This window comes from Macrosteles quadrilineatus, unplaced genomic scaffold (genome assembly GCF_028750875.1).
Source record: "Macrosteles quadrilineatus isolate MER2022 unplaced genomic scaffold, UCM_ALF_1.0 Scaffold_1__1_contigs__length_201487025, whole genome shotgun sequence".
NCBI classification, from domain to species: domain Eukaryota; kingdom Metazoa; phylum Arthropoda; class Insecta; order Hemiptera; family Cicadellidae; genus Macrosteles; species Macrosteles quadrilineatus.
Window position 1 is genome coordinate 168,839,953 of NW_026542594.1, and position 26,148 is coordinate 168,866,100.

A 26,148-nucleotide genomic window follows, 5' to 3' on the forward strand; every position below is an offset into this window, starting at 1 on the left:
GAGTGCCTTGATTAGATTTTTATGATGGTTTTGCCCTTTTATGAACTCTTTTTACCCAGTAGAGTGGTAGTTTAATTTCAACCTAACTATAAAGTAACCTATGAACTGGTAAATTCAAAAACAAGATACAAAATGCACTTAGTAATATTGCAAATCACTTGAAGTTTAATTTGGTGTAGTAAAACGTTCAGTTAACCTTGTTAAATAGAAGTAGGTAATTTTTACATTTAGAGTATTATGTATCCATCTTTGCTACACATATATCACTGAGATGGTACATTTAGGTTAACTTCTAAACTTTCTTTAATCGCAAGTGTTAACAACACTTATAATCCTTTGGAAGCAGAGTAATAAATTATGAAATGGGAAAGAATAAAAAATAAGCTGTCTGAGTAATCGAGTGGCTATATAGTGCTTGCCTTCAAATCAGGCCCCTTACACAAAAAGGTAAAAAAGAGTAGAAACACAAATAAATAAAATAATGAATGTTTATTAGGATAAAAAAGTAAAATCACAGTATTTACAAAACATCAGAGAGCATTAAAAAAGTGTAGAGTAATAAATATACAAATATGCTACATTAACCACATTTCACAAGCAAGAGATAAAACTACATTTATACATTTTTTTTTTATAATAATATTTTTTCAAACTTAATATCTATTAACTATTATTATATAAGGTTTTGTACAGATTTTTCAGGCAAAATTTTGTGCAGGTCCCAGGATATTCTTCTTTTTTGGAATGACAAGGTCCGGTATTTTGGATTTGGTTGGTCTCCTTGCACTCCTAGTTCTCATGTTTTCTTTATTCTGTAAACACAAATAACATGTTAGTTGTGACAGATTACACAGACAGGCTTACACACAACTACTTTGGGTATAACTCAGAAAACAAACTCATCACTTGCTTACAAAACCCGACTTTTTCGTTGTTTTTTAGTATGGCGTTTATTGAAGGTTGTAAAATATCGTTTTTGTTGATGAAGTTTGTTTGTTTGGTCATTGTTTCGTTGTTTTATAATGCATTTTTAACACTAAACGAATTAAAGGTGCTCAGAGATGTACTGCACTACCGACTGACTACCACGACTCAAATGTCAGCGACCCAATGTCACAGAAATCGGTAACAACTGTTAGCATTATCTGGCCTCTCTTATACCTGTACTTGATGTCCCAATATCGAAAACCCTTAAAATTGTCGTACCTGGATCCACTTCAACCCCCCCCCCCCAAACCAGGCCCTTTCCGCCACCACTACACACAAAACTAACCCCCTGAATCGAGTACACTGACCTACTTAAAGTCACAGCCTTCTGTAGATCAGCACAAGAGACATTTCCTATGCCAAAATTCACCGCCGGTGCAATTAGTGAGTGAAAAGCACCAAAATGGGTTAGGGAGTGTAGAAACTGCTGTGAAAACCTTTTTCTTTGTGGTCTTCTGTGAGATGTCTGGGTACCCAAAAAAACACAATCCCTTGACATTTGATGGAAATATTCCACTCTTTAACCCATTACTGCACTTTACCTTCTATCATTTGCATTAGGACCATAAACTATCTAGTCATATGCCGCTGAATGTCTGAAGGCCTTATTTAAACAGCCACTACTTAAAAAAATGTATTTATTTATGAATGAAGAATTTTCATACGTACAGCATATTTGTTTAAGCAGTTTTTAAACTATGTACTTACATCGTCTGTTACATTCAAGTCTGGCATGGAGGTAGACCTGCGGCCCAGTCCTGAGCCAGCCCTCGGCGTGGAGTGGGTGGAGGAATCGGTGCGTCTGTCTCCAGTAGATCCAATACTGCCAGTGGATTTTTCCTAGAGAAAATCAATCGAAACGGTTAGTTTGCACTACAAATTAAGACGACACAAGGAAGATTACGATGGAGTTTGTAATTGAAGACAATCTTTCTCTGTGATTGACAAAGTGGTCTGTGGTCACTGACCAAGAAAAGTCTGAAATTTGAGAGTATATTTGTGAGTCACAGTACCTCAAAAGACTAACCAACAGTGCGGGTAAGCCTGTTCCTACTATAAAAAAATTAAAAAAATACAGTGTGATAACTTACAGTTGTAACTGGAATGTCTCCATTGAAAAACGGGTCTGCAGGCAAATACTCCTTAAAGTTCAGGTTTTCATTGGGTACAGATTCAGCTTCTGGGTACTTCTCTCTCAGTTTCCTCACCAACTCCATCCTCGGTGCAGTGGCGACAAACTTCCTCGGATACTGGAGTTGGTCCTTGCTGATCCTCTGAGGAGTCGATCCTGAAACACATGTGAAAACTGTGTTTGAAAACATTCCTGTTGTGTATTTCGTCAAGCATTCACAGTAGAAACTTGATTACAAGCCTATCATGGGGATTACCAAATATGACTTGGTTATCAAGGTCTTGTTAACGAGGTTCCACATTTAAGTGGTCAACCAAAAATGATTTTACTCAACAAAGTACTAATGTTCATTTAACTTACATCATTAGATAAGATCTTATGGTATCGTATCAAAATGTAACAGAATATTTATTTATTCATCTCGGCATTACAGTAAATACATGCAGTTTCAACAAATCAGGTTCCTGTGTCAACAGTGACCAGTGGTAACGAATCAGTGTTTCTCCACAACAATAAAATTCTTAAAACATCTTCTGATGGAGATGGATGTATATTAGGGAAGTATATCATCCAAAATGTGAAGCTGAAGAAAATGATAAATGATTCTATCAGTACGGACAAATTAAACAAATTTGTCAAATATTCAATTATTAAACACATATAGTAATATTTGAAGAAAGGTTATAGTGCGAAGTAAGTAAAGATAACAATTCATTCTATTCAATTTAAAAAAGTAGTTACACGAAGCAGAACTGGAACAAAACGACGAGCGATTTCTATTCTTTGATGACTTTTGTAACATAACTTCATAGAAGGAAATAAAATAATAATGCTTGAACAGAAAATTATTACAGAAATGTGTACATGAAATAGGGATACAAACCTTGAGGAACATATTGTTTATAGCTGATCGATTTTAAATTCTCCTCCAACGCCTGAACCACTTGAGAAAGCTCAGGTTTTTCATTCATATTCTGCAGTTTAGTTTGAGCCACGTTATTCTGTTCCCTTAGCGTTTTTTCAAAACGTGTTTCATTCTCAATAAGTTTATCTGTGATTTGTTCAACGAAATTCTCAACTTTACTTTCAGACGCCTGCAAAAAATTCAATACTTAAGTATAAAAAACACATCTTGATTTCACTACCATACAAATTGTTGATATACTAAACGAGTAAATAAATACAGTAAATTAATGGTAAGTGATAAGAAAATTCTGAAAAGAATAGGCAGAAACATTAAATAAAGCAGTATAGTACGCTCTAATTTATACAGATTTCGCTTTCAACCCAAACAACCATTAGATAGAAGCTAGCTGTTACCCACGGGCTTCATCCCCGTTTGACTTCATAAGTATTAATAAAACTATTGATTGGTTAAGTTAAGGGGATTTGCCACTGAAAATAGGTAAAAATCATGAAAAATGGTAAAAATATTTTTTTTCATTTCTTTGTACATTGGACCCTATTGCATCCAAAAAGTATGATATAATCCATGTATGAATGTTATTATATGTTATAACCAAGGGGTTTCGCTCTTTACGATAGCTACAAGATCATAGGACACCTTCTCATTCAAACGCGGTTTTCCGCAACATTGAAATTTCACATTTTTCAATACAAAATTTTATATATCTTGAGAGCCACTAAAGGTACATTGTTGAAATTTTTACTACTTATTCTAGACAATATTAGGAAAATATTTAGGTAGAATTAGGTATCTAAGTTAATTAGGTACTGAACAATAACGTTTTTTTTTTTCAAACTAATTCTTTTTTCTGAAGAAAAATTATATTTAATGTGTCACAGCAAAAAAAGTATGTGAGATATTACTATGAATCTACCTAAATATTACGTTTAGATAACTGTCTTTAAAAAAACACCAAATTTATCAAAATCCATAAAGAACTCTCTTCAGAATATCGATTTATAAAACCCCTAACAAATTGATCGAAAAACCTCTATTTTATTTTTTTACCACCTATAATTTATATTTAGAAGTAGCCTAAACCAAAATTTTTCCATTTTTTGTTAAACAGTACCCTAGTAGAAAAAAAAATAGTTTCACGACTTTCCTCATTAAATAAAAAAATTCACCCTTTTCAGTGGCGAATCCCCTTAAGCTGAAATAAACATAACAGAATACAGTACAAACAAATAATCACCCTTTTAGAAAGGAATTACGATCTTAACACTAATCCTGAAACCCTACCCAGACTGACGCTAACCGAAACATCCGGTCTGTGAGACCCCATTTGAAAATAATGGACCCCGCTTAGAAACACAAACCGAAACACTGGGCCTGTGAGACCCTGCTTTAAATAAAATACACTAACACTGGGCTTCTGAGACGGGCATGTTATGAACAGACAACCTGTCAAGGTGTCGGCACCCACACAAAATGATGAACAAACAATATATCAACAGGTAGGGAAGGAAAAGGGGTTGGGGGAATGGAATCCTCCAAGTAAACAGTGTTGCCAACATACGTTTGTGAAAATTCCCGTGGGGTTGTGAGACCGGGGTTTGCACAAGGTTTCTCGTCATGACAAACATTTTAAGTGTTTATGGGGGTGTGACTTTTAGTTTCCTAAAAGGTTCATGGGTACTTTGGGATTTATATATGGATTTGTAAAATTTAAATAAAGCTAAACTTTTTTTTAAATTTGTGATGATAGGCTTACCAGAATGGGAAAGAGTACAAACTGGAACAAGACGCACATAACTTGAAAAAAAAAAACTTTACAGACAACAATTCTAATTAAGGAAGATAAGCCTGCTATCCACACAAAAATCCCAAAAACCTAAGCCAAAAACTTACTAAGTTTTGTTGCACAGTTTTTAAAGTCCAATTCTTTACATACCTAAGCTTTTTTAAATAAAACTGAATTTAAAATATACAAGGGATACCTACAGTCCTGGAATAGTGCTGACTTAGGACTTTTTTATTACTGAATATAGATATAATTTTCTCATTTAGAAAACATAGATAGGCCTACATGCTCTATTTCATATCCTTAACTTGAACATAAATACAGTTTTACGGCACTTATTGTTTCAGTAGACAATTCTTATACTTCTATTCTTTCATGCGTTACCTAAACCTAAATAAAATTCATAGTACAAAATAACGTGATACAAAAGTAAACTTACCACAACAGTTTGAGACACTTGTTCTGTAAATATGCTAACACTGTTTTCCAGTCGTGAGAGGTTTTCCTGTTGTTTTCCACATAGAACTTGTACTTGCTCTATGTTCTGCTTGACTCCATTCTCAATATGTTCAACATGTGTGTTTACTTCATTCACTAAACTATCAACATTTTCTTTGATCTGTAACAAATTAACAAATGAGTTTTTTGTTAGTTTAAAAAAATAATAGTTCTGCAGCCCTGTAAGTGTTATGATAGTACCAACCCCTATATTTGCTTAACCCTTCCCGGACGGGTGACGGATATATCCGCCTAAGTCTTTGACGATAAAGGACGGGTGGCGGATATCTCCGCTTATGGTTTTTGATGTTCCGGACGGGAAGCTGATATATCCGCCTTCTCTTCAGACAGACTGGCAAGTGCTTGAGCAGTAACCAGATGTTTTGCGGTACCAAGGCACCACTTTCCTGCCCTCTCCATGGCTGCGCTCTCTCCCACACTCCCCCCTCTCTCCCGCGCCTATCCTCTCCCGCGCCTCCCCCTCTCCCGTGCCTCTCCTACGCTCCCCCCTCGACGTTTTGCCCTCAACACTACGTTGTCATTATTTATTGTTTACATATTGTTCTTTATTTGTTGCCTAACGTTGTCATGGTCATTATTTCAAAGACGGGTGGCGGATATCCGCTGCTTTTCTACTCATCCGCGGACAGGTAGCGGATATATCCGTATAGTTAAAACCGAGTAAAAAATTATTTTGACAGTATGAAGTGTTCCATTGTGTTTATTTTATGTATACTTGTATAACAAAACACAAATAAGAAAAATTAATTTTTATTTTTTCCTATAATTTTTTCCCGTTCTATGTCACGATTTTGCCCGTCCGGGAAGGGTTAAAGTTCCTAGTTCCTACATCAGTATAATTTCTCAGCGAGTTTGATAGTAAAGAGTTCCGTATCCTAAGTCTACTTAAGTACCGTTCAAAATTGATGGTAAAGTAGAAATAAATTGTCCAAACTCCCAATTATCTGAATCACCTAAAACAAAATTTGTTTACCAGAAAAATTAAACTCATTGCAGTTTGTGATAATAGAGTACATATTTTAAATTTTGTCAATCGTATCAATTATGCTTGAGATATATTAAACCGCATGTAGCAAGGTAAGATCTAGACCACCAACCGATTTCTATAAAATATAGTTTTGTGAACTGAAGCGTTGTTGTACAATGAAATACTACAGAGAAAAGATATACATTTGCCCATTTTATTCTTATAGAGAAAGTAAATAGTTTGCTTGTTTATGGATGTATTTTAATAAAATTTGGCTAATTTATTTATTTCATATCATCGTAGTCTTCCGCGATCACGACGGAATCATTAATATCACCTGCGGCTGTGTAGACATCATCATTGTCTCTCCCAGTCACAGAAACGTTGTTGTCATCTTGCGCATTCGCAACAATAGCGGTAATACCATGACAGGTATGGTATTGGTATCGACTTTTGACGATCGATTCTTGATACCAACACCAACGTCTAAGTATCAGGTGGTATCGAGAATCAACACACCCCTAATTTAAATATAGTGTCCATACCAGCGGAAATTCATGAGAAGGAAACACAAACGTTTTTTGGGAAAGCAATCCAAACCTCTCAAGTAATTCTGGTTTTGAAGGTTCGCTGCAGCCTACTACTGAGCTTACCTCGCTCGATAGAGTCTTCTCCTGTTCTGATTGTTGTTCACTAACTGTTTTCACTTCCTCAACGTTTGATTGGATAGATCCGAGTATCTGCAGATTAGACATAGCTGTTTCTTTCAAAGATTCCGCTCCCTCCTCTGTGGCTGTTGCGCCCGCCAACACTGAGGCGGATTCAGACTTGATAGATGCACAACTGCCTTGTGCGGCTGTCAGGATTGACATCACTTGCTTGATATTCTGAAAAAAAGAAAGGTTAGTGGTAGTTGCCACACGCTATAAATCACTCACCAATGGTTTAGAAACATTTTTTTTTAATAACTCACTTTCTCCCATTAAAATGCACAATGGTCCAGATTAGCTTCTAAAATATTTGTTCAAAGGCTTGTGACGGTGCAATTTCGTCCTGGGACAAAATTGTACTGTCGGCCTCGGATAGCTAATCTAATTGAGTTAGTCCAGGGTTAGTGGTAATAATAATAGTATTTAGTTTTTAAAATATGGGCTCAGATATGGTCGTTAAAGCATCAGCTTTCAGTAAATGACACATTCATCACTGCCCGGGTTAGGCCTTAATTTAAACAAATTAGTAATTTGGCGTTAATTCTGTGAGTGAAACACTGGTCGTAATTAACTAAAATCTTAACTTCGAAAATAAAAACAAACCTCTACTTAATGGATATACCGTGTTTCACTTTTGGAATTAAAACCAACTATACTTACAATTAACCGAATCGATTGTCGCGGGTCCACGAGCTATTTCGCCCTGGCCTAACACCTACTATTCGACGACACCAGAGTTATTTCACCACTGGCTAATTACCGGGCTATTCCGCCCTCGACCTACGGTTTCGCGGTGTATATGCGCGGATCCGAGAGCTTTTCCGCCCTCGGCCTAACCCTAGTATTCGACGCTTCCAGGGTTATTCCACCACTGGTTATTACCGGGCTATTCCGCCCTCGACCTATCGTCTCGTTATATCCGCGGGCCCGAGAGCTATTCCGCCCTCAGCCTAACCCTAGTATTCGACGCTTCCAGGGTTATTCCACCACTGGTTATTACCGGGCTATTCCGCCCTCGCCCTACCAGGGAGATGTTGCTAGCTATTCGCCCAGCACTCAAGTCCGACTGTCCCGTGTCCTGCGCGGCTTTTATAGGGATCGCGACGCTAGCGCAGTACGTGACCGCTCGGAGAACTAATGACCTTGCGCGGGACATTTGAAATCGTCTGAACGCTCGCTTTCTGATCTCGTAATATTTTTACCGTTACAGGCTGTTCCAAGCTTTTAGTTAAACCCTTAGAATTTTTTAACAATTTAAACAAAAAAATGGAAAACTAAAGTAAATTTTTAAAAGTGGCAAAAAATGTTAATGTTTTAAATTATAGACCAGTGGCAGTATTGTCTATACCATACTGGTATAGGCCTATAGAGGAATCTCGATCACATCCACATGACAGATGGGCTAAAATACACCCAGTTGCGTTTGGGTGAAGTTCAAGAACTCCAAATTTTGCCAACTCTAAAAAAAAAAAATATTTTAATAAACAGAGCGATTGACAAACTCCAAATTTCACCAAGTCCAATAGCAAAAAAAAAAAAAAATGTTAAATATTTATCGTTCCACAAGCTCCAAAATTCACATATATCAAAAGAACAGTCCTGGCCAGCAGTTGCCACGGTCAGATATCAGACTCCACACAATATACGGTGTAAGCCACGCGCCGCAAAACAAAATTGTTGGTCTGTTAATGCTTTGTAAAGAATGTAGAATTGAAAACCTAATCCAACCCAACCTAACCTAACCATGGCGGACAGTGCCTGCAATGTGACCGTGGAAACCCCTGCAGCAACTTCTGGCCGGGACTGTATTTGGTGAATTTTGGAGCTTGTGAAACGCGCTGCTTATTAAATTAACGTCATTGGAGTTTGTGAAAAACTCCCTTGTGTTTCGATACCAGTAATTGATGATAGTAATACAATACTTAAAACTCCACACTCACTTCGTTGAACTGGTCGACAAGGGTGTTGATTATTATTGGTTTAGCAATAACTTCTTTATTTTGATGTCTTATAGCTTCAACTTGATCAACAATTTCAGTGGAAAACTTCATCAACGACACATGGCTCTCTGTGATTTCAGAGATCAGCTTCTTCTGTCTGGTTTCGAACTGAAAACATATTTACACTTGTAATTATGTAAATAAATACACAGGAAATACTTTCTATCTGATTCAGAATGATGTCACAATGATATGATTTGATTTAAAAATCAAATAAAACAGACAACATAATATCAGTTTTAAATTGTAAAATATTTATTTCAGTGGTATCAGAATCAGATATAGATAATTTTCAGAGAAGCACATAGTTAGGTATACATTACTTAAGAGATACACAACTAAATTGCCTAAAACAAATTTCTGACAGTGATAGCAGAAAGTCAAAGAGTTAACGACAAATTAAACTAGATATTTTGACCAGTAATGATAAATAAGTAAATTCAGTTTTTGTTTCTACCTTGGCGAGATTATTGCTTCCCTCCTCAGTGACTTTGGTGATAAGATTCAGCTGATCTTGAATGTTCTTCATCGAGGGCAGAATATGTGACTTGATCACGTCTTTGTAAAGGTTTACAAAGTGTTGTATTATTTCCTCCCCTCGTGACTTGCAAGAATTGACTTCACCAGTAAACTCCGTTTGCTGGAACAAAACAAGAAACGACACCTTAAAAACTATTAATTAATCACTAAAAAGATCAATGTAAAATATACATATGACTTTCATAGTCACCTGTCATCGTATATCTACAGGGAGTCTCCTTAACTACCTTACAAAAAATTCCAAACTGGCACATGAAACACAATCTTTACACTATATGCACAAACATGGGACTATTTTACTGTCACTGACAGCATTTTAAACTAAGAAGAGAGGTTTCAGGCCTACTGGTCCATAATAACTACTATGGTCCATTAGGCCAGAAAACTCTCTCTTCCTTAGTTGAAAATGCTGTCAGTGACACTGAAATGTTCTAATGTTTTGTGTATATGGTGTAGTTTTGTGTATATGGTGTAGTTTTGTGTATCTTGTGCCAGTTTGGACTCTTTTCCATTCAGGTAAGCCTGCTACCTGTGGAGCTTAACCTCAACAATTAAAATGTCCCAGTAAGAAGGCACTCTTCAGGTCACGTGAGTGCTAGCGCATGCGCGAGAGCGAGGAGACGACGAGAGATGACTAGAAGTTTTGTCTTGCCGCTGCCATCGAACATCCAACATGCGTACGTGCTAGGACGCTAGGGACAGGGGGTAAGGACCCCACATTAGTTATGGTGTTAGGTGTTAGTAATGTAATTATTCTGAATTCACATAATTGTTTTCAGGTCATGTAGTCAAAAATGTTCATCTAATTTCCCGTGTCATTATTGTAATATTAATATTTCTGTATTTAATGGGTTATTATTTATTAATATTTAATGGGTTAAATCATCAAAGCTGGCTTTTTGGGCCAGTGACTAGCGGTAAATTGTCTCCTCAGGTTGAATAAATGAGGCCAGTTTTCGTTTCCAACACGAACAGTTTGGTTATGGTAATCATTCACATGACCAATTCACCCAAAATGTAGCCGTGTGTACCACATGCTACCCTCACTAAATATTCAAATAGTCTAGGCCTCTGTACTCTGTGGCACAACCTTAACATACAAAAATTGGGGAAATTCAGGTCTGGTTAGCTATTTATTATGCTTTACGCTACAGTGGCAAATTTTCTTACGTTTACCTATGTGGTAGTAAATTAAACATATACATACATATTAGTCATATTACAACAAAACACGTGTTATCAGCTGACAAGACAAAAGTTCGTTGACTTTGCACATCACAGTAACAGCAAAACCTCCAGCTTGTAACCCCAGTAATTGTGCTCAAACTTTCAACAACAAAATTTTACAGAACATAAAAATGTTGTAGTTTACCAAAATGATTACTTCTTTTATAAAAAAATATATTAAAAAATCTGGGATACATTATAAAATTCTGTAGGGTTTTCAGGACATCTGTGATCTGAAATTGGGGTCTTATCTTGAAGAAGAGGTTCAGAGAGCTGTAGACACCCTATACTAGGATGAAGATGAACAAGAAGTATTTCAATACATACCTTATTGTGAAGTGTTTCATTCCTTGACTGTGCAAGGGCTTTCATCTGGTGTTCAAAAGATTTAATGGTTGATAAAACATTATGGTTCTCTTCTTCAAATAATCTGTTCACAGTACCTTAAACAAAATCAATTGATAACTTAAAAACTTAGGCTCCATCTTATTGATACTAATTTACAAAGATTTTAATGGGTTCTTGGTATCAAATGCGCTTTGCTGATCAGTCTCAAAAAGAATTTATAATTGTATTGTTAATCGATTTGTATGTCAAGTATTCAAACAAAATGTACCCATTTACGTTTTCATGTGGAGTTTTTTAAGAGAGCATATAATATTGAAGATAAATGTAGATTTCATCTAGCTTATAAATTTAACTCTGATACTTCATCACAAAAACAGATCACAAAGCTTACTGGCATTTTTGATAACTTCTTTCACAAACTGCTTTTCTTCGTCAAGGAACGAATCAAGCTTGCTTTTGAAGTCCGCAACCTTCTTGCTAGCATTTTCCTTGTAGCGACCCAACATCTGCAGGTTGTCTGACTCGTTAGACCTGTGAAGCACAACAAGTTTGCAATTTATAGGAAAAATTGAAATTTCATACATTATACCTAAAAAGAACTAAATCAAGTAAATATACGATTTTCAAATATAGCAACAATGTCTTATCAAGGCTAAACAAAACTTAAAACATTTATTCTTACTGTAAAAACATACTAGACCTAATGTTTACAATAAAGTTGATCAATTTTAGTTTTTCTATTTTCAAGCCCATTTCATTATTACCAAACTTGTCTAATTGAAATTTTCTTTAATATTCTTTGACGTTTAAACCATCTGACATTCACTATATTAAATGATAGGCTGAAATAAATGGGTGACTGCAATAAAAATATAACATGAGGTTTAAATTATTATAACGTCTTCAATCACGTTTCATCTGCATAATTTTTCTCTGATAACAAACACAGAGGATGATTTGGACAAATATTTACTTACTGCTTTCTATCAATTTTGTCGTGCAATCGATTGCTCTGGTCTAAGAGGTTTTCCAGCACAGACTTGCAAGTTTTTGCTTGCTCTGTCAGACTGCCTTCGGTCTTTTCATATTCTTTGATAAAATATTCCCTGACAACGACTTCCTTTGCGAATTCTTTCATCTTCTCTTGACATCTTTGGCTTTCGATTCTGAACAGATTATCAAGCTCTTCATATTCGGCACACTTGTCGTCAAAGTCGGAGCTTAAGGATCTGAACATTTCCTAGAGCAAAAATACTGTATTAAATCGAGCTATGAGTACTAATACAAATATTATAAAAACTAGTGCACCTGTTGCTCGAATTCAAGCAATTGCATAGTTAGTATTACAGGCGTTATTTCAAAACGAATAATCCTGACAGTCATATAATTTCCGATGTAAAAGAGTCAACTCCACGATAATGTAATCAACCACTCCACTCCAGTTTCCGAAACTGAAAACGAACTCACTCTGAGTTCAAGCCCGAGGACTTTTAGCCCAGGCGCATATTGAGCTGTGCGGCACGATCCGGGCAGTGCAGCACAGCACAGGGCAGAATTGGGCAAAAAGTCTGTGTTGCACAGTTGACATCGCATATTGGGAAGCAGAGTCGTACAGTTTTCGTATAGGAGTGACACAGTTTCTTGTGTGAACACGTTGTTAAATATTAGGATTTGAGTTATGAGTCAGATTCAGGTGCTGATTTAGATTTATTGTTTCTTAGAACAAGAAAGAAAGGGCGAAAAATTTGCAATGTTTAGTGATTTTCGTATTTTCTCCCAGATTTCACTCCTGTAATTACTCTTTATATACTTACTATGAATGGTAACGTAAAAAATTGATAAAAACGCACAATTTCTATTAATTATCCTCTAGATCCGTCACAAAACACTAGTCAACCCGGCGCAGGTGAGCAATGCGGCACAGACACTTGTGACTCGACCACAAGTGCGCGCAGTCCACGTGCGGGACTGCACTGCCCTGCGCTGCGCTGCGCCATAATATGCGCGTGTCCTAGCAAATACATGGTTTACAAAACACTGCCCTGCGCTGCACTACGCTGCGCTGCTCCGACTGCGTCTCAATATGCGCCGGGCCTTATAACAGGAATTGGTGAAATGGGGCGTCTACACAAAAAATACTTTCATTATTAACGGAGGAGTAGTGTTTTGTACAAATCACCTTCACGTATTATATATAAGGATAATAGTGTGCAGGCTATTTCCTGCAAACACAGTTAAATTAAGAGATTTAACTTATATTAATTTAAATTGACAGCTTTGAATTTCCAAACAAATGGGTCTTAGGACTCAACAGTTGATTTGCCACTAAAAATCTTTTTCTCTGGTCACAATATCAGGTTTTGGATAATAAAGAATGGTTTTAAAGGACTAAAACTAAAATATGTATCTTCTACTGCGTTAAACAAGTTCAAAGAGTCAACCATTCCGTTATCAACACCATCTTTGAACGTCCTTCCTGCAAGAAGCGGATTTTCAGGATTTACGAGACAATAATTTAAAATGGAATTACCACAGTAAAGAATTACATATATTAAAAATTGAAAAAAAACTTTTTTCAATCTCAGAAAAAATTTTGGTAGAAAAACAGAATACTACACTTTTGAATTTAATTGTTATGTTATTTTAATTACCTTTGATTGTTCGTACGACTCTTTGATTCGTGAATATTTTTCATGTGAGTCTTTCACTTGGTCGTCCAGCTCTTTCATTCGGCTTATCATTTCTTCATGAGACTCTTTAGAGATATAGAACCCCTCTCCTTGCCTGACAGCTTCCAGGTCTTTTTTGAGCTTCATTATTTCTTCAGACGCAACCTATCAAAACAAAGTAAGTGTAACAAGCGAGAACAGGTCTGTTGAAGACTACATGAAGGGTATACCCAGAAACTGCTTGAAATTAGTTAAGCACAGCTTTACAATAAAGACTGTAGGCCCTACTTTGAAAAAAAATGTTGCAGAAAAAGTGTGAAGCAAAATAAAGTTTTATAAAGTTTTACCTGCATAAAGTCCTTCTTGGAGATGGTCTGGTTTCTCACTGGCTTGTTCTTGATGGATCTCGCTTTGGAAGCATAGTTCAGTGTGCTCTCCGTTTCATCCAGGTTGGCCTGCGCTGGAGATATTGTTCCGATGATGCAGGTCTTAGTCTTGCCACCAAGCGAGTCTTGTAAAAACCTTGTCAGTTTTGACTCTCTATAAACAAGAAAATCCTTCACACACCGATATCCTTAATTGTTTATTGAAGTTTATAAAATTAAATCCATGAAATATAGTGGAAATGTTAATGTTTTGAGAGTTCTATAACCAAGAAATAATTATTATTTGCTGATTACTCAAGATGTATTTTTCTTTTTCATGCTTTTAAGCACAAATGGTTAACTTTTTGCGAGAAGCACTTACTTTCTTAAGCTTAGGTTGCATTCTGAATATTTGTACCTGTAAGGGATGTGTGGGTTGTTCTCCGTCAAGCATGTTATGACTCGGCCTAACGTCAACAGAGACTTGTTTATGTTTGAAGCCTCTGCAAGTCTCTTGTTAACCCCCGTTGCAGATTTGTGTATGTTTTCGCTGGCTCCGGACTTGGACACGTTTTCACTTCCAGCCAAATCCACGAGGTGGAGTTTGCCACATCGCAGTACATCATCTTTGCCAGCAACTGCACTCTCCTTGATATTCACGTTGATCGTAAAAATTGTGTGTGATCGGCTGAAACATTCCATCATATGTTAGAAGCAAATCAAACCGATCAGCATAATAGGATCATGAGATTACTTATATGATTTGAACAACATTAACTCACCATCATCAACAATGAATTTCAAACGTACTTATATGAATTGCAACAAAAGATCATATTAGAATAATTTAAGTTTTTTTTACACTGGTATCAAGCTCATATCACCCTAAAAGCATCTATAAAGCTTGATTTATTTCAATTAAGAATCAATAATTACCATCAAGATAAACTTTCCTATTACAGTAGTACTGTACATCTGTAACAAGTCTATCATGGGGATTGGGGATTGTCAAATATGACTTGTTATCAAGGTAGACTTCTTATCAAGTTTTGCAGTAAGTTAGGGGTGGTAAAAATCAAGAGCATCTAAAATGACACTTGTTATCATGAGTGACTTGTGATTGAGGGTCTTATCGAAGTTCCTTTGTACTACAAAAGCATAGTGTGATACAAATTATGAACTTCATTAAATTTTAATCATTAACAAAAACTGACTTGTTACTTACCTTGAGTTGAGGTTCATCTGAGTCGCAGCCACCTGTCTCTTCTCCGCTCCATGCTGAAGGAGTTTAAACACCTCCTCTTTGCTTTTGACAGGTGTTGGCAAAAGACCTTTCACAATCACTCCTCCTTCCAAATCGTCAATCAGTCTGGAAGTAAAAACACTGTGTGTGAAATCCAGCAAATTGTACATGCTACTATTTGAATGTACCCAAAGCCTTAATAAAGAGAGAAGGCAAGGAAATTAAAAATCAAAACACATCTTCAGTGTTTGTTGCAACATCTACGATCATGGGAGATGGTCATTGCAACATTGTGGTGAGTCGGTGGCTCAGTTGGTAGCGTCACGGACTTTGGGCCCAAGGCAGAAGTGTCGTGGGTTCGGATCCTGGTCACTGCCACAAACTTTTATCAGTACAGTTCACCTTTGTACTGTACCGGCTCACCCCTTGCTTTGCTGGATACGTTCCACGCACAGATCTGTAGTCTATGTGGACGGGCAAATGCAAGGTTAAAAGAGGCCGCCAACCTCTTTAAAAAAAAAAAAAAACATTGTGATCATCTCTCCAGATTGCAGCAACATTCATGAACTTTTTTTTGTGTTCGGAATTTTTAAAGGCTCGAAAGCATTGAAAGAGAATGAATGAAACGCTGTACGTGAATGGACCATTATCCACAGGCTAATAGTGTTTATCGAAAACCGAAAACTAACTTCCCCGTCCTAAACAAAATCCAAAGACGTGCTCCTCCATAAAAAAAGTCACTTGTACTTTACATTTCCAGAAACACCTGACATGTTCTTTTTGGATAATATGCATGCAAATCTATATACATATTTTATTTTGCGTTTCAGATCATGTACAGTTAAAACGTGAAGCCACAGAAACCTTTTCAAACTTTAGAACCACGGTAATCAAACGATCAACCAAAACCCATTTATCCAGAGGTTGATACTGCTACAGTTTTTATTTGTAAATTTCTAACATTGAAACTTGAAAGTACTGTAAATTACAAGTCCAAAAATGGTGGCCATTTTGCTGTCTGAATAGAATCGTTTTATTGAATAATGAATATACATGTAATAGACAGAGTCACAATTATTATAAAGACGCATTAATGTATAATTATCTAGAATATCTACTTTAGGATCATTTATTAAAAAGTCCAATAATCAAGAACATCTAGATCCGGTTTAGAACTATTTAAAGATTATTGATAAACTGACTTTTCTCATGATCGAACCGGCAACCAACTAGATTGAACACTCCGAAACCTAAATAAACTTAAGTTGTTAAGAATGTACCGTAGAACACAAGGGCCAATTTAAAAATTTTAAGAAATGTTTGTGAGGATAGCAGGCTTACTTGAATGGGAAGAGTCCAAACTGGCACACTAGACGTAACACTACAAAAAACATTAAATTCACTGCCACTGACAGCACTTTCAACTAAGAAAGAGAGTTTTCTTCAGGTATAAAATCAAAATGGTGGCCGGGGAGTTGTTGAGACTAACAAGGTAAAAAAAGGCTGTGTGTCTTAACAACTCCCCGTCACCATTGGACCTGAAGAAAACTCTTTCTTCCTTAGTTGAAACTGTTGAAAGTGCTGTCAGTGACAGTGAAATATTCAAATTTTTTGTGTTTACAGTGTAAAGTTTGCTATCCCTTTTGCCTGTTCGGACTCTTTCCCATTCAGGTAAGCCTGCTTCCTAACAAAAAATCTTTAGTAGAGTATTTGGATTCATTTTCCCTGCTGCTTTCTGCAGACATCCATCCCCTGACTACTTTACCACAATGTTCCACAATACTTACTTAAGGTCTGTTTCTTCATTATCCTTAAGGAGACTTCGCAACCTTTCATTGTACAATTCCATGTACGACACCGACACTTGGTATTCACACGCTTGAATGGAAAGTTCATGGAACAAGTCGTGCATGGCTCTCGGGACAATTCCTGCGTGGACGCTCTACAGTAACAAATGAGTGTAATTACTCGTTGGTTAGAGATCAAATTTTTTTTTTCTTTGAGAACTTAATTTTTTGCAGTTATTTTTGTAAGCAAAAAATGTTACATAAATAGGCTACATTGAGTCTGGTGTGAAAAACATTGAGTCTTTATGCTGGAAATGTTTCCAATCCATTACGGTTCATCATCAACAGCAATAGATTGTAAATCAGCAAATGGTTCGATATTTTGTTAAACTCAAATGGACTAATAAACAAATCAACACAAAACATATTTACATCATCATTAGTTGGACGTACAGAACTAACAATCAAATTGGCTACAGCTGTTCCATAAGGATGACAAATCTACTATCTTTTATCTATGACTTAACTTACCTCTTCCCAACATGCATCAGGGTCCTGGTCCCCCGTCATGGTGTAAGTTTTCCCAGTTCCAGTCTGGCCGTAGGCAAACACTGTACAGTTGTAGCCCTGAAGCACTTCTTTGATCATCGGCTTTACAACCGCATTGTAAATGACAATCTGCGAAAATCAGCAAGCTTAAATATCTCACTGCCGGTATAAATATTAGTGGTAGGATGCATCCAGACTTGCTAAAGTAATAAAAACAACATACAATCGGTTTAACAACTGCTTGGCCAGTTTTTATTCAAATTTAGCATGTAATAACTTAGTCTTTTTTTAGCGAATTTCCCTATAGGGAAGTAGCTATTACCGTAGGTGGCACGGTAAGACCTAGACCCGGGACCGATTTACTTTTTCATTTTGATGTCCCCAGAGGCCAAAAACACTATTCGTTCAAATTTTTATATATGTATATATATATATATATATATATATATAGACTTATATATATATATATATACGTCCGTGAACGCGATAACTTGAGTAATTTTTGTCCGATTTTGATGAAATTTGGTTTAAAGGTGTAAAGCGGGATAAACTTGAATGAGTTCGCGAACCAGCACGACCGGACCATGGGAACGGGGCTTTACGGGGGGTTTTATGGGGTAAAAATTGGTTTTTCTCACTTTTGACCCTCAAAACACAAAATTTCCCAATTGCTCTTTAGACCTTTTTAAAGAGCTTAAAAAAACAAATAATTTAGTATATAAAAGTATTTTTGTTCGATTATTAGTAACGGAGAAAATTGTAAATTTAAAATTCCCATGTTATTCTTATGGAGAATATTGTCAAATGTTGTAGTTTGCTTGTTTATGAATATATATTTAATCAAACTTGGCAAATTTATTTATTTTCTACTAAGCTATCAATATTTTACTCAAAAACACACTTTATTAGTTTCCTTGTAGCAGCAAACCTAGGTACTTGTTAAACCTAATGTTATTAAAATATATTTAACTGAAAATCAATTCAGACAAATCGAAATTCGCTTAGTCGGCAGGTTTGCTGCGGCGGGGGTATTTGACTTAAAACAGTAGGCTACAACCTCTATTTCTGTAAAATTACGGTTCAGAACTTATTGCAACTTTTTGTGATTTTCTGCCATAAGAGGTCATAGTCCTCACACCGCTTACCCATGAAAAGGGTTGTTGACAAGCTAATGAGAGAATGTACCTACAGTATGTCAGATTGGTATTATTATTTTTTTATTTAAGTTGCAGCACATGTCAGGCAGGTAGGTAACAAGTATTGGTCTTTGACTAAACAACACCTCAACCAAACATTTAGAAAAAATTGTAAATTGACGCTACTACTATTCTTAATGAATGTGTAAATAAAGATTATTTGTCTATTGTCTATTGTCTATTGTCTAGGTACTGGTAGGCCTATAGGCAATGTTTTTTTGTTATACTAACTCAGGTAATTGTAAACTTGTAAACTTGCATTTAAGATATATACCTACTGTATTGGTTGGCCATTGGAGCTAAATATAGGGTCAGTACATAGGAAATCAAACTTTATATTATTTACCTGTTTTGATTGCTCATCAAAAACACGATCGTACAACAGTGTTTTGTTCAACTTAGAACTTTCAGCACCACTTTTGATGGTCACTTCTTTCTTGCCAAACTCGAGGACATTGGCTTTCTTTTCCTTTGAAGAAAGTGGTCTGAAACCAGTTATGAATAAATTAGTGAAATTTGATTAACTACAAAAAACAAATGACAGGCTAGCCCACTCTCATTATAAATTACAGAAACTTTATCTAACGTCAAGTTATTTTTATTTTGTTTTAGTTTTATCTTTATCGAGGATTTTTTGTCTGGTCACTATTCCGCCTGTGACCGTGAAGTCTAGTGTAGTGCTTGTTCTATCAACTTCCATACATCAGTGTTTACAACAGTTTCCTGGAACACAACCTACTAACATGTTTTCGGAGAAACCTCAAGTTTAGAACATTTAAAAGAATTGATGATGTTATTTACTCACAACTAGGCTTATGTAAAAGAATTTGCAAATCAGTGTTGAATAGGTGCTACATGTGTTTAGACAATGGGGGTGTTTACTTTAAACAGCTTCTCTAACATGTACTTACAATAATAGGCCTACTGTTATAGCTATGTTTAATACCAGCTGTAGTTTAGCTGCATTTTCGGTACGCTGACTTTTGCCGCACCCTGTATATATATATAGGCTATATATACGTAGGCTAAAGGGGCTCATGAAAAAAAGAAGAGATATGGCAGTTTATATTTTGTGCAAAATCACACAGATTCCCCCAAGCTTGGTTTATTTTACGAGGCGACATCAGTAAAATGCTTACTTCACACAAAAATAAGAATTTACTCAAAGATTGCAAAAAAGGATTAAAATTTGTATACAAATTATTAAATTATTGGTTTTTCATGACTTACCTCACTCTAATATATGACTGAATGTTAATGGCCTGAGCATCTGGTTTCTTCAAGTTCATCTTGCCAGCCATGTTGTACTCAGGGTTTGGTCACAATATTTTTGAATCTGAAAACAACAACCACAATATTAAATCACTTTTAGACAAAACTATAATTTTCTTACATAGCCTAGGTAATAATACTTATGTTCTGACTACCGCCCGGTATCAATTATTTATGGTTATCATGTTAAATTTAGGAACAGTCATTTCTTGTTAGGACCCCCTTAAGTTTAATCCCAGCTGATTTTATTACATAACTGCCAAATTTGTTTTCTTCATCCTTGGAACACATATGCAGGCTTTCTAGCTTCAAGTAGGATAAACTTAACCAGATTATTCGGGAGGTCAAAACAATTAAAATCACGCAACAAGGCATGTGTCCTATCTTGAACCGTTTAGCGTTCAACCCCTGTAGCTCAAACTGTTGAGGATATGAATATATTTGTAAAAAACACATATACAGACTTGTTAACGAGTTCAAAATAGGACACATGTTGTATGGCATTTTTCGCTTTTTTTGACCTCCCAAATAATCTAAGGTACAGTAGGCCAAAGTTTGTTATTGTTGAAGCTGGACACCCTGTAATAAAGGATATGGTAGGTAAATACTTATTTATAACCTACCTTAACTTATCCATAACTTACCCTTAACTTACCTTAACTCATGGAATTTACCAACATCTATTTAATATCTAACGGTACCAGTAATGAATAAACAAAAAGTGTGATCAGAGATGCAACTCGGAAATAATGTAGGCCTAGTCCTACACAGTAAAAAATAAAGTCTACCTTACCATATTCTCAATTTTTTTTGACGGGTCTCTTAGTAACAGCTCTGCTACAAAACAGACAAATGATCCTACGAGCTGCATAACAGATTCTAAAATAAATTGAACCATTCATTGAGGCAGGGGCCAACTCTCAATCAAGGGGAGATCCCCCCCAGGCCAGGAAAACACAAATAAATTGCTGTTGTGTTTATTATACTGACATTTTTAAAAAAAGATTAGAAAATTCAGCCATTATTATCCATGAGTAGCCTATATATGCACATGCAATAAGCCTAGGCCCTAGCCATCAAAAATATAAAATAGGCCTATGTACAATAATCTCACAGCAAGTGGAAACAAAACCAAACCATGTTCAAAAATTTGTGTGGCAAAATCTTAAGTTACATAACTTATAGGCCTAAGTTAATCAGTAAAATGACCCCGTCGCAGCAAACCTGCAGACTAAGCGAATTTCCATTTGCCTGATTTGATTTAGACTAAAATGTCTCCTTAAAAATATCACATTTATTCCCTATTTAAATAGAATCAGTTTAACACATACTTAGGTTTGCTGCAACAGAGAGGGTAAAAGTGTTTTTTTATGTAAAATGTTAATAGTTAGTAAGAAATAAAAACATTTTCCAAATTTGGGCAAAATATGTTAATAAACAAGCACACTACAACGGTTTACTTATTTTCCATAAGAATAACATGGGAATTTTAAATTAACAATTTTTTGGAATTTTCTCCGTAACCATTAGGTGCATTATAACGCTTCAATATACTAAATTATTTGTTTTTTTAAGCTCTACAAAATAGTTTGGAAAGAAATTTCAAAATTTTATGTTTTTTGGGTCAAAAATGGGAAAAACCCATTTTTACCCCATAAAAGCCCCCATAAACCCCTGTTCCCATGGTCCGATCATGCTGGTTCGCGAACTCGTTCGAATAAACGTAGGTTTACACGTTTGTACCAAATTTCATCAAAATCGGATCATTTTTGCTCGAGTTATCGCGCTAACGGACACACATATATATATATATATATATATGAATTTGAACGGATGGTGTTTTTGGCCTCTAGGGACCTCAAAACGAAAAAAAAAATCTGTCCCGGGTCCAGGTCTTACCATGAGTACTACGGTAATAGCTTATTCCCTATATGGGAAATTCGCTAAAAAAACTTTTAACTTACTGCCCCTTTTGAAATTATCTAAATAAAAATTTGTAGGAAAAACAAAAGGAACAGCCAATAAGAAAAGTAAGTAAATGGATCATAAGAATAATAGGCATGGTACTTAATAACAATACTAAGAACGGTTTATAAGGGAGTATTATTTACTTACCAGCCCGGCAACAGTGTAGCGTAGTTGTAGGTCTAGGCCTGTCCTAACCTCCAGGCACAAGGAAACTTGGGTTTGAAACCTTCGATAATTTGCTCAAGATGATTCTTGATCAAATCTAAACCAAACTAAAAAGAATAACTCGACCTTTAGTCAAACGGGCAAATTCTCAAAAACAAATCGAACCGATTCCAATCCAAAGTCTTTCAGACCGTCACATTCACCAGGGCCCTGTTTCATAAAAATACTAGTCTAGTATTTACTAGTCCATGGACTAGTAATACTAGTGTATTTTACAAGTCTACGTTTCAAAAACCTACTAGTGTTAAATACTAGTTACTAGTGTAGGGACTAGTATTACTAGTGGTTTTTACTAGTGTAGACAGCAATGTGTTTCATAAAGTTTTACTCTTGTAAATTACACTAGTAAATACTTGCTATTTTCTACCAACCTCTCTTCACCCGTATTATTTGAAGTAGACTAGTATTTTTGGAAAGAGAGTTACCCTTCATTACTCACATCATAAAAAAATGAATTTATTAAGTTATTTTTGCTAGTGCGAATTGGCTCACGAATAGGTATGTGAGTGCTAAAATGATAATTATTAGATATAAATTACTATCAATAAATGTGGCGTAGTACAAAATGAGTGAAATTGAATTTTATAATGTATGTACAATCGCCCTATTAGAATAATTATAATTATGAGTTATCAATTTCTGTGAAATTTTAGTCTAATTTTACTTGAGTTAAATTTCATGGTTATATAAACTATTTAGCTATCACAGAGAAAATAATTTTAAGCTTTGAGAGTAACCAAATTAAAACCGCATACCGTTTTGCATACAAAGATGTACAAAAATGTATCCAACAATGCAACATTAATCAGATTATTTTACACCCAATTAAGGCTCTCGGTTTTATTTAAAGACATTTTAATAGGAAATAATAGTAAGGCAATTTTAAAGAGGAGTTGCATTGTATTTTTTGAGGTGCTTATTATTTGCTTCCCTAAATAGCTAAAACCCTGTGATGTACTAACAATTTTGTAGACCTATATTTGATTTTTGGGCGTTGAACTGAACTGCTTATCATAAAAACATTACTTTAAATCCATTTTGGTAGTCTGAATTTGTTATTCAAAGTAATCAAAAAATAGATGTTGATTAGAGCTGTTATTTTAATGTAAAAAACATGTAAAAGTTTAATGAATGCAATAAAAAGTAGAGTGGCGCAGATTTGAACCAGGGACCCACCACATGACAAGCGAGAACTCTGCCTCTGAGCTAACCGGCTAACCCCTGCCATAGCGCCTATGCCATGTTTTACTATACTTGAAAACCTACTTCTCTATTGCTAGTAACGGCGTTGCAATTATTTGTTACATCAATAAACGTTTAGGCTTATTATTCATGGTTTGTAGACTCAAAATTAGAATATCTCCAAATGGTTTTTAACCCAAATATTCTTATGCATTCGAATATTTGAAAACATAGGTTAGGGTACTTGAAAACGTTCCAAACAAAATGTCCTTAGACGATTTAATTACATTCAAAATTTGAGCCTTCTTGTCTTTACTCATAGCAAGCTAAATTTTATATGTCAGAATAAAACAAAAACTATACAAATTGTGCGAATGCGGCAGCAACAGATCAACTTCCACCCAACTGTTGAGCGCCGCAACTAGGCCTACAACCGACTACTACAATCACCGTGTTGATTGCAGCGACGCGACGCCGCGCCGGCGTGCTCATTGATGAACATAAATAATAGCGGTTTGATATATAGTATGTGATTGTTTTACTTATGTGTCTATATAGTTATTAATTTAAAGAAAACACTGCATTTCTACAACTATTTACTTTTTGTATAAAGTGAAAACAAAATTAAAACTCTTTATAAAGGGTTTGAAAACCCGTGATTGAGGTTAGAAATTTGTTTTGAGAGTTTACCTTGTAAAGTTGGTCACGTGACTAGTAGTTTTGGTCACGTGACTAGTAAAATACACTAATATTTACTAGCGGTATAAAAACGTTTGTGAAACAGAAATTAGTAGGACAGGTAAATACGGGACTAGTATTTACTAGACTAGTAATTACTAGACTAGTATTTTTATGAAACAGGGCCCAGATGAAGGAGAAAGGAAGGAAGATGGATGAAGAAAGAAGATGAAGATGAAGTTCGTTCGTTCGTTGACAACTTTCAAAATTTCAAACACTAGAGTGGAGAAAAGAAAAAGAAACTAAAAAGGAGCAGCTATGTACAAAGAGGTTTGTTTGAATGGGGAATTAAACATCATACCTAAGGGAGCATGTTTTATTTGGCATGATCATACATGATTTGGCATGATATTTTTTGCGGGGTCGTGACTGGAATAAACCCAGCCAGATCCACACTTAATGAAAATCGTGCTGATTCCACTTCCCCATAGCACTCACGAAAACCCTGCTCAGCATAAGCCAGCTTTGATAGGTCTCAAATAAATAGATTAACTACATCTTATTCAACTCTAACTACTCCTCGCCATTGTGAAACGCCTGCCGCAACTTGCCCTAAACATGATATCGATAACCTAAAGTTTAATTTAGTTACTTGAATTAATTTATTGTTGGTTGATCTTGGTCTAATTTAGAAAAAGATATGATTCCCCTTACCCCCCAAAAGATTAATTAACTACTTAGACATTATGGGTACCTTACTAACTGTAGAGTAGACCCAGGAGTCCTTTTGCGGTGTGTGGTACAAGCAAGACAAACCTGGTTGCCGGCGGTTGGTCCTTTCCGGCCGGAGCGCTAGTGTCGCTCCGAGTAGAACTGTCTGCTCGCCTTTGGATCAGCTGATGGGGTTGACTCTTACCTTATACCATAATTGTTGGCGGTGATGTGGGTTATCCCCACATTTTAGACATTCTTTAAATTACCAAGTGTCATGGAATGGATTTCAAATATGTTACTTGATCGTCTCCCACGGTAACGATGGAATCGGAAAAATGTCCTGCGGTCAAAGCGAATTCATTAACCCAAAGCATTTCCCACATTTTCACGGGAGTTCATTTCCCGTGGTTGCTACGAAATATTGTAGTCATTTTGCTTTGCGGTCTCGGTGATATTGTGATCGTCTCCTGCGATCGCGATGAATGGTTAAAATTTCCGTGGTTGTGGGTGTCATATATGAGAACTAACATCGGTAGTTAGAAATATGTGTGTGGGGGCTGCACTGCCAACATGCGATTTCAGCGGCAACTTCTCAACCCTCGCTCTCCTCACTCCTCAAGTCTACTACTTCAGGGCGGTTGCTTGAATGCTTGAATAAGTTCAAGTTGCTTAGTCCCGTAAGTAATAGTGGGCAAATTCTGCATGTCTCCTGTGGTCACAGAGGAGGAATCATGAACGTCTTCTGATGTCGTGGTAAAATCATGAATTTCTGCCGCGATACCGTACCGCTGGAATGTCCCCTCCTGCGATCGTTGGTGATATAGAGTGGACGTTATTTGAATCATGCATATCTTCTACATTCATGGAATCATCACCAATGTCTTCCATGATCGCAGTGAAAAAGTTACCGTGTCTTGAAATCGCGAAATTTTGTGGGGTTTCTGGGAACAACCTTTCGTTCCAGGAAAAAATCTCAAAAATAACCCGAACGATTTGATTAAAATGTAGTATGATATAGCACTTTAAATTCTTAACAGAATGGTATATCTCCCATTTTTGTAAAAAATGTAAAAAGTAAAGTGTTTAAAAGGTATTGTTACTTTATTTTCGCATTAAAACACCATAAAATACATGATGAAAAATCTTATTAAAAAATCTG

General features: G+C 35.9%; 1 protein-coding gene across 3 annotated transcripts; it reads right to left on the minus strand.

Annotated features, from left to right (window-relative positions):
* Nucleotides 1-470: 470 nt before the first annotated feature.
* LOC128989528 (kinesin-like protein Klp61F) lies at nt 471-25,359 on the minus strand. 3 transcript variants are annotated; one of them, XM_054411434.1, is made up of 21 exons: nt 23,961-24,022; nt 22,338-22,462; nt 20,181-20,286; nt 19,297-19,435; nt 17,737-17,883; nt 17,206-17,360; nt 15,401-15,544; nt 14,594-14,863; nt 14,158-14,350; nt 13,793-13,975; nt 12,119-12,381; nt 11,533-11,672; nt 11,121-11,236; nt 9,484-9,666; nt 8,967-9,134; nt 6,970-7,203; nt 5,270-5,449; nt 3,003-3,213; nt 2,079-2,275; nt 1,696-1,827; nt 471-812 (listed from the first exon to the last, which is right to left on the minus strand). In XM_054411434.1, the coding sequence occupies exons 3-21, from the start codon at nt 20,249-20,251 to the stop codon at nt 699-701; spliced, it is 3,240 nt and encodes a 1,079-aa protein (XP_054267409.1). In that variant the 5' UTR covers nt 20,252-20,286; nt 22,338-22,462; nt 23,961-24,022; the 3' UTR covers nt 471-698. The 3 variants fall into 3 exon arrangements, with proteins under 3 accessions (XP_054267409.1, XP_054267415.1, XP_054267402.1); XM_054411440.1 differs by lacking the exons at nt 22,338-22,462; nt 23,961-24,022 and adding an exon at nt 25,030-25,359; XM_054411427.1 differs by lacking the exon at nt 23,961-24,022 and having other exon boundaries at nt 22,338-22,556.
* Nucleotides 25,360-26,148: the final 789 nt, after the last annotated feature.

Coding starts and splice junctions, on each gene's coding strand:
- LOC128989528 (XM_054411440.1), bottom strand. CDS start 20,251: ATGGCTGGCAAGATGAACTTGAAGAAACCAGATGCTCAGGCCATTAAC. Junction 17,361..17,736: donor CTGATGCATGTTGGGAAGAG/GTAAGTTAAGTC, acceptor TTGTTACTGTAG/AGCGTCCACGCAGGAATTGT. Junction 2,276..3,002: donor TAAACAATATGTTCCTCAAG/GTTTGTATCCCT, acceptor CATGTGTTTCAG/GATCGACTCCTCAGAGGATC.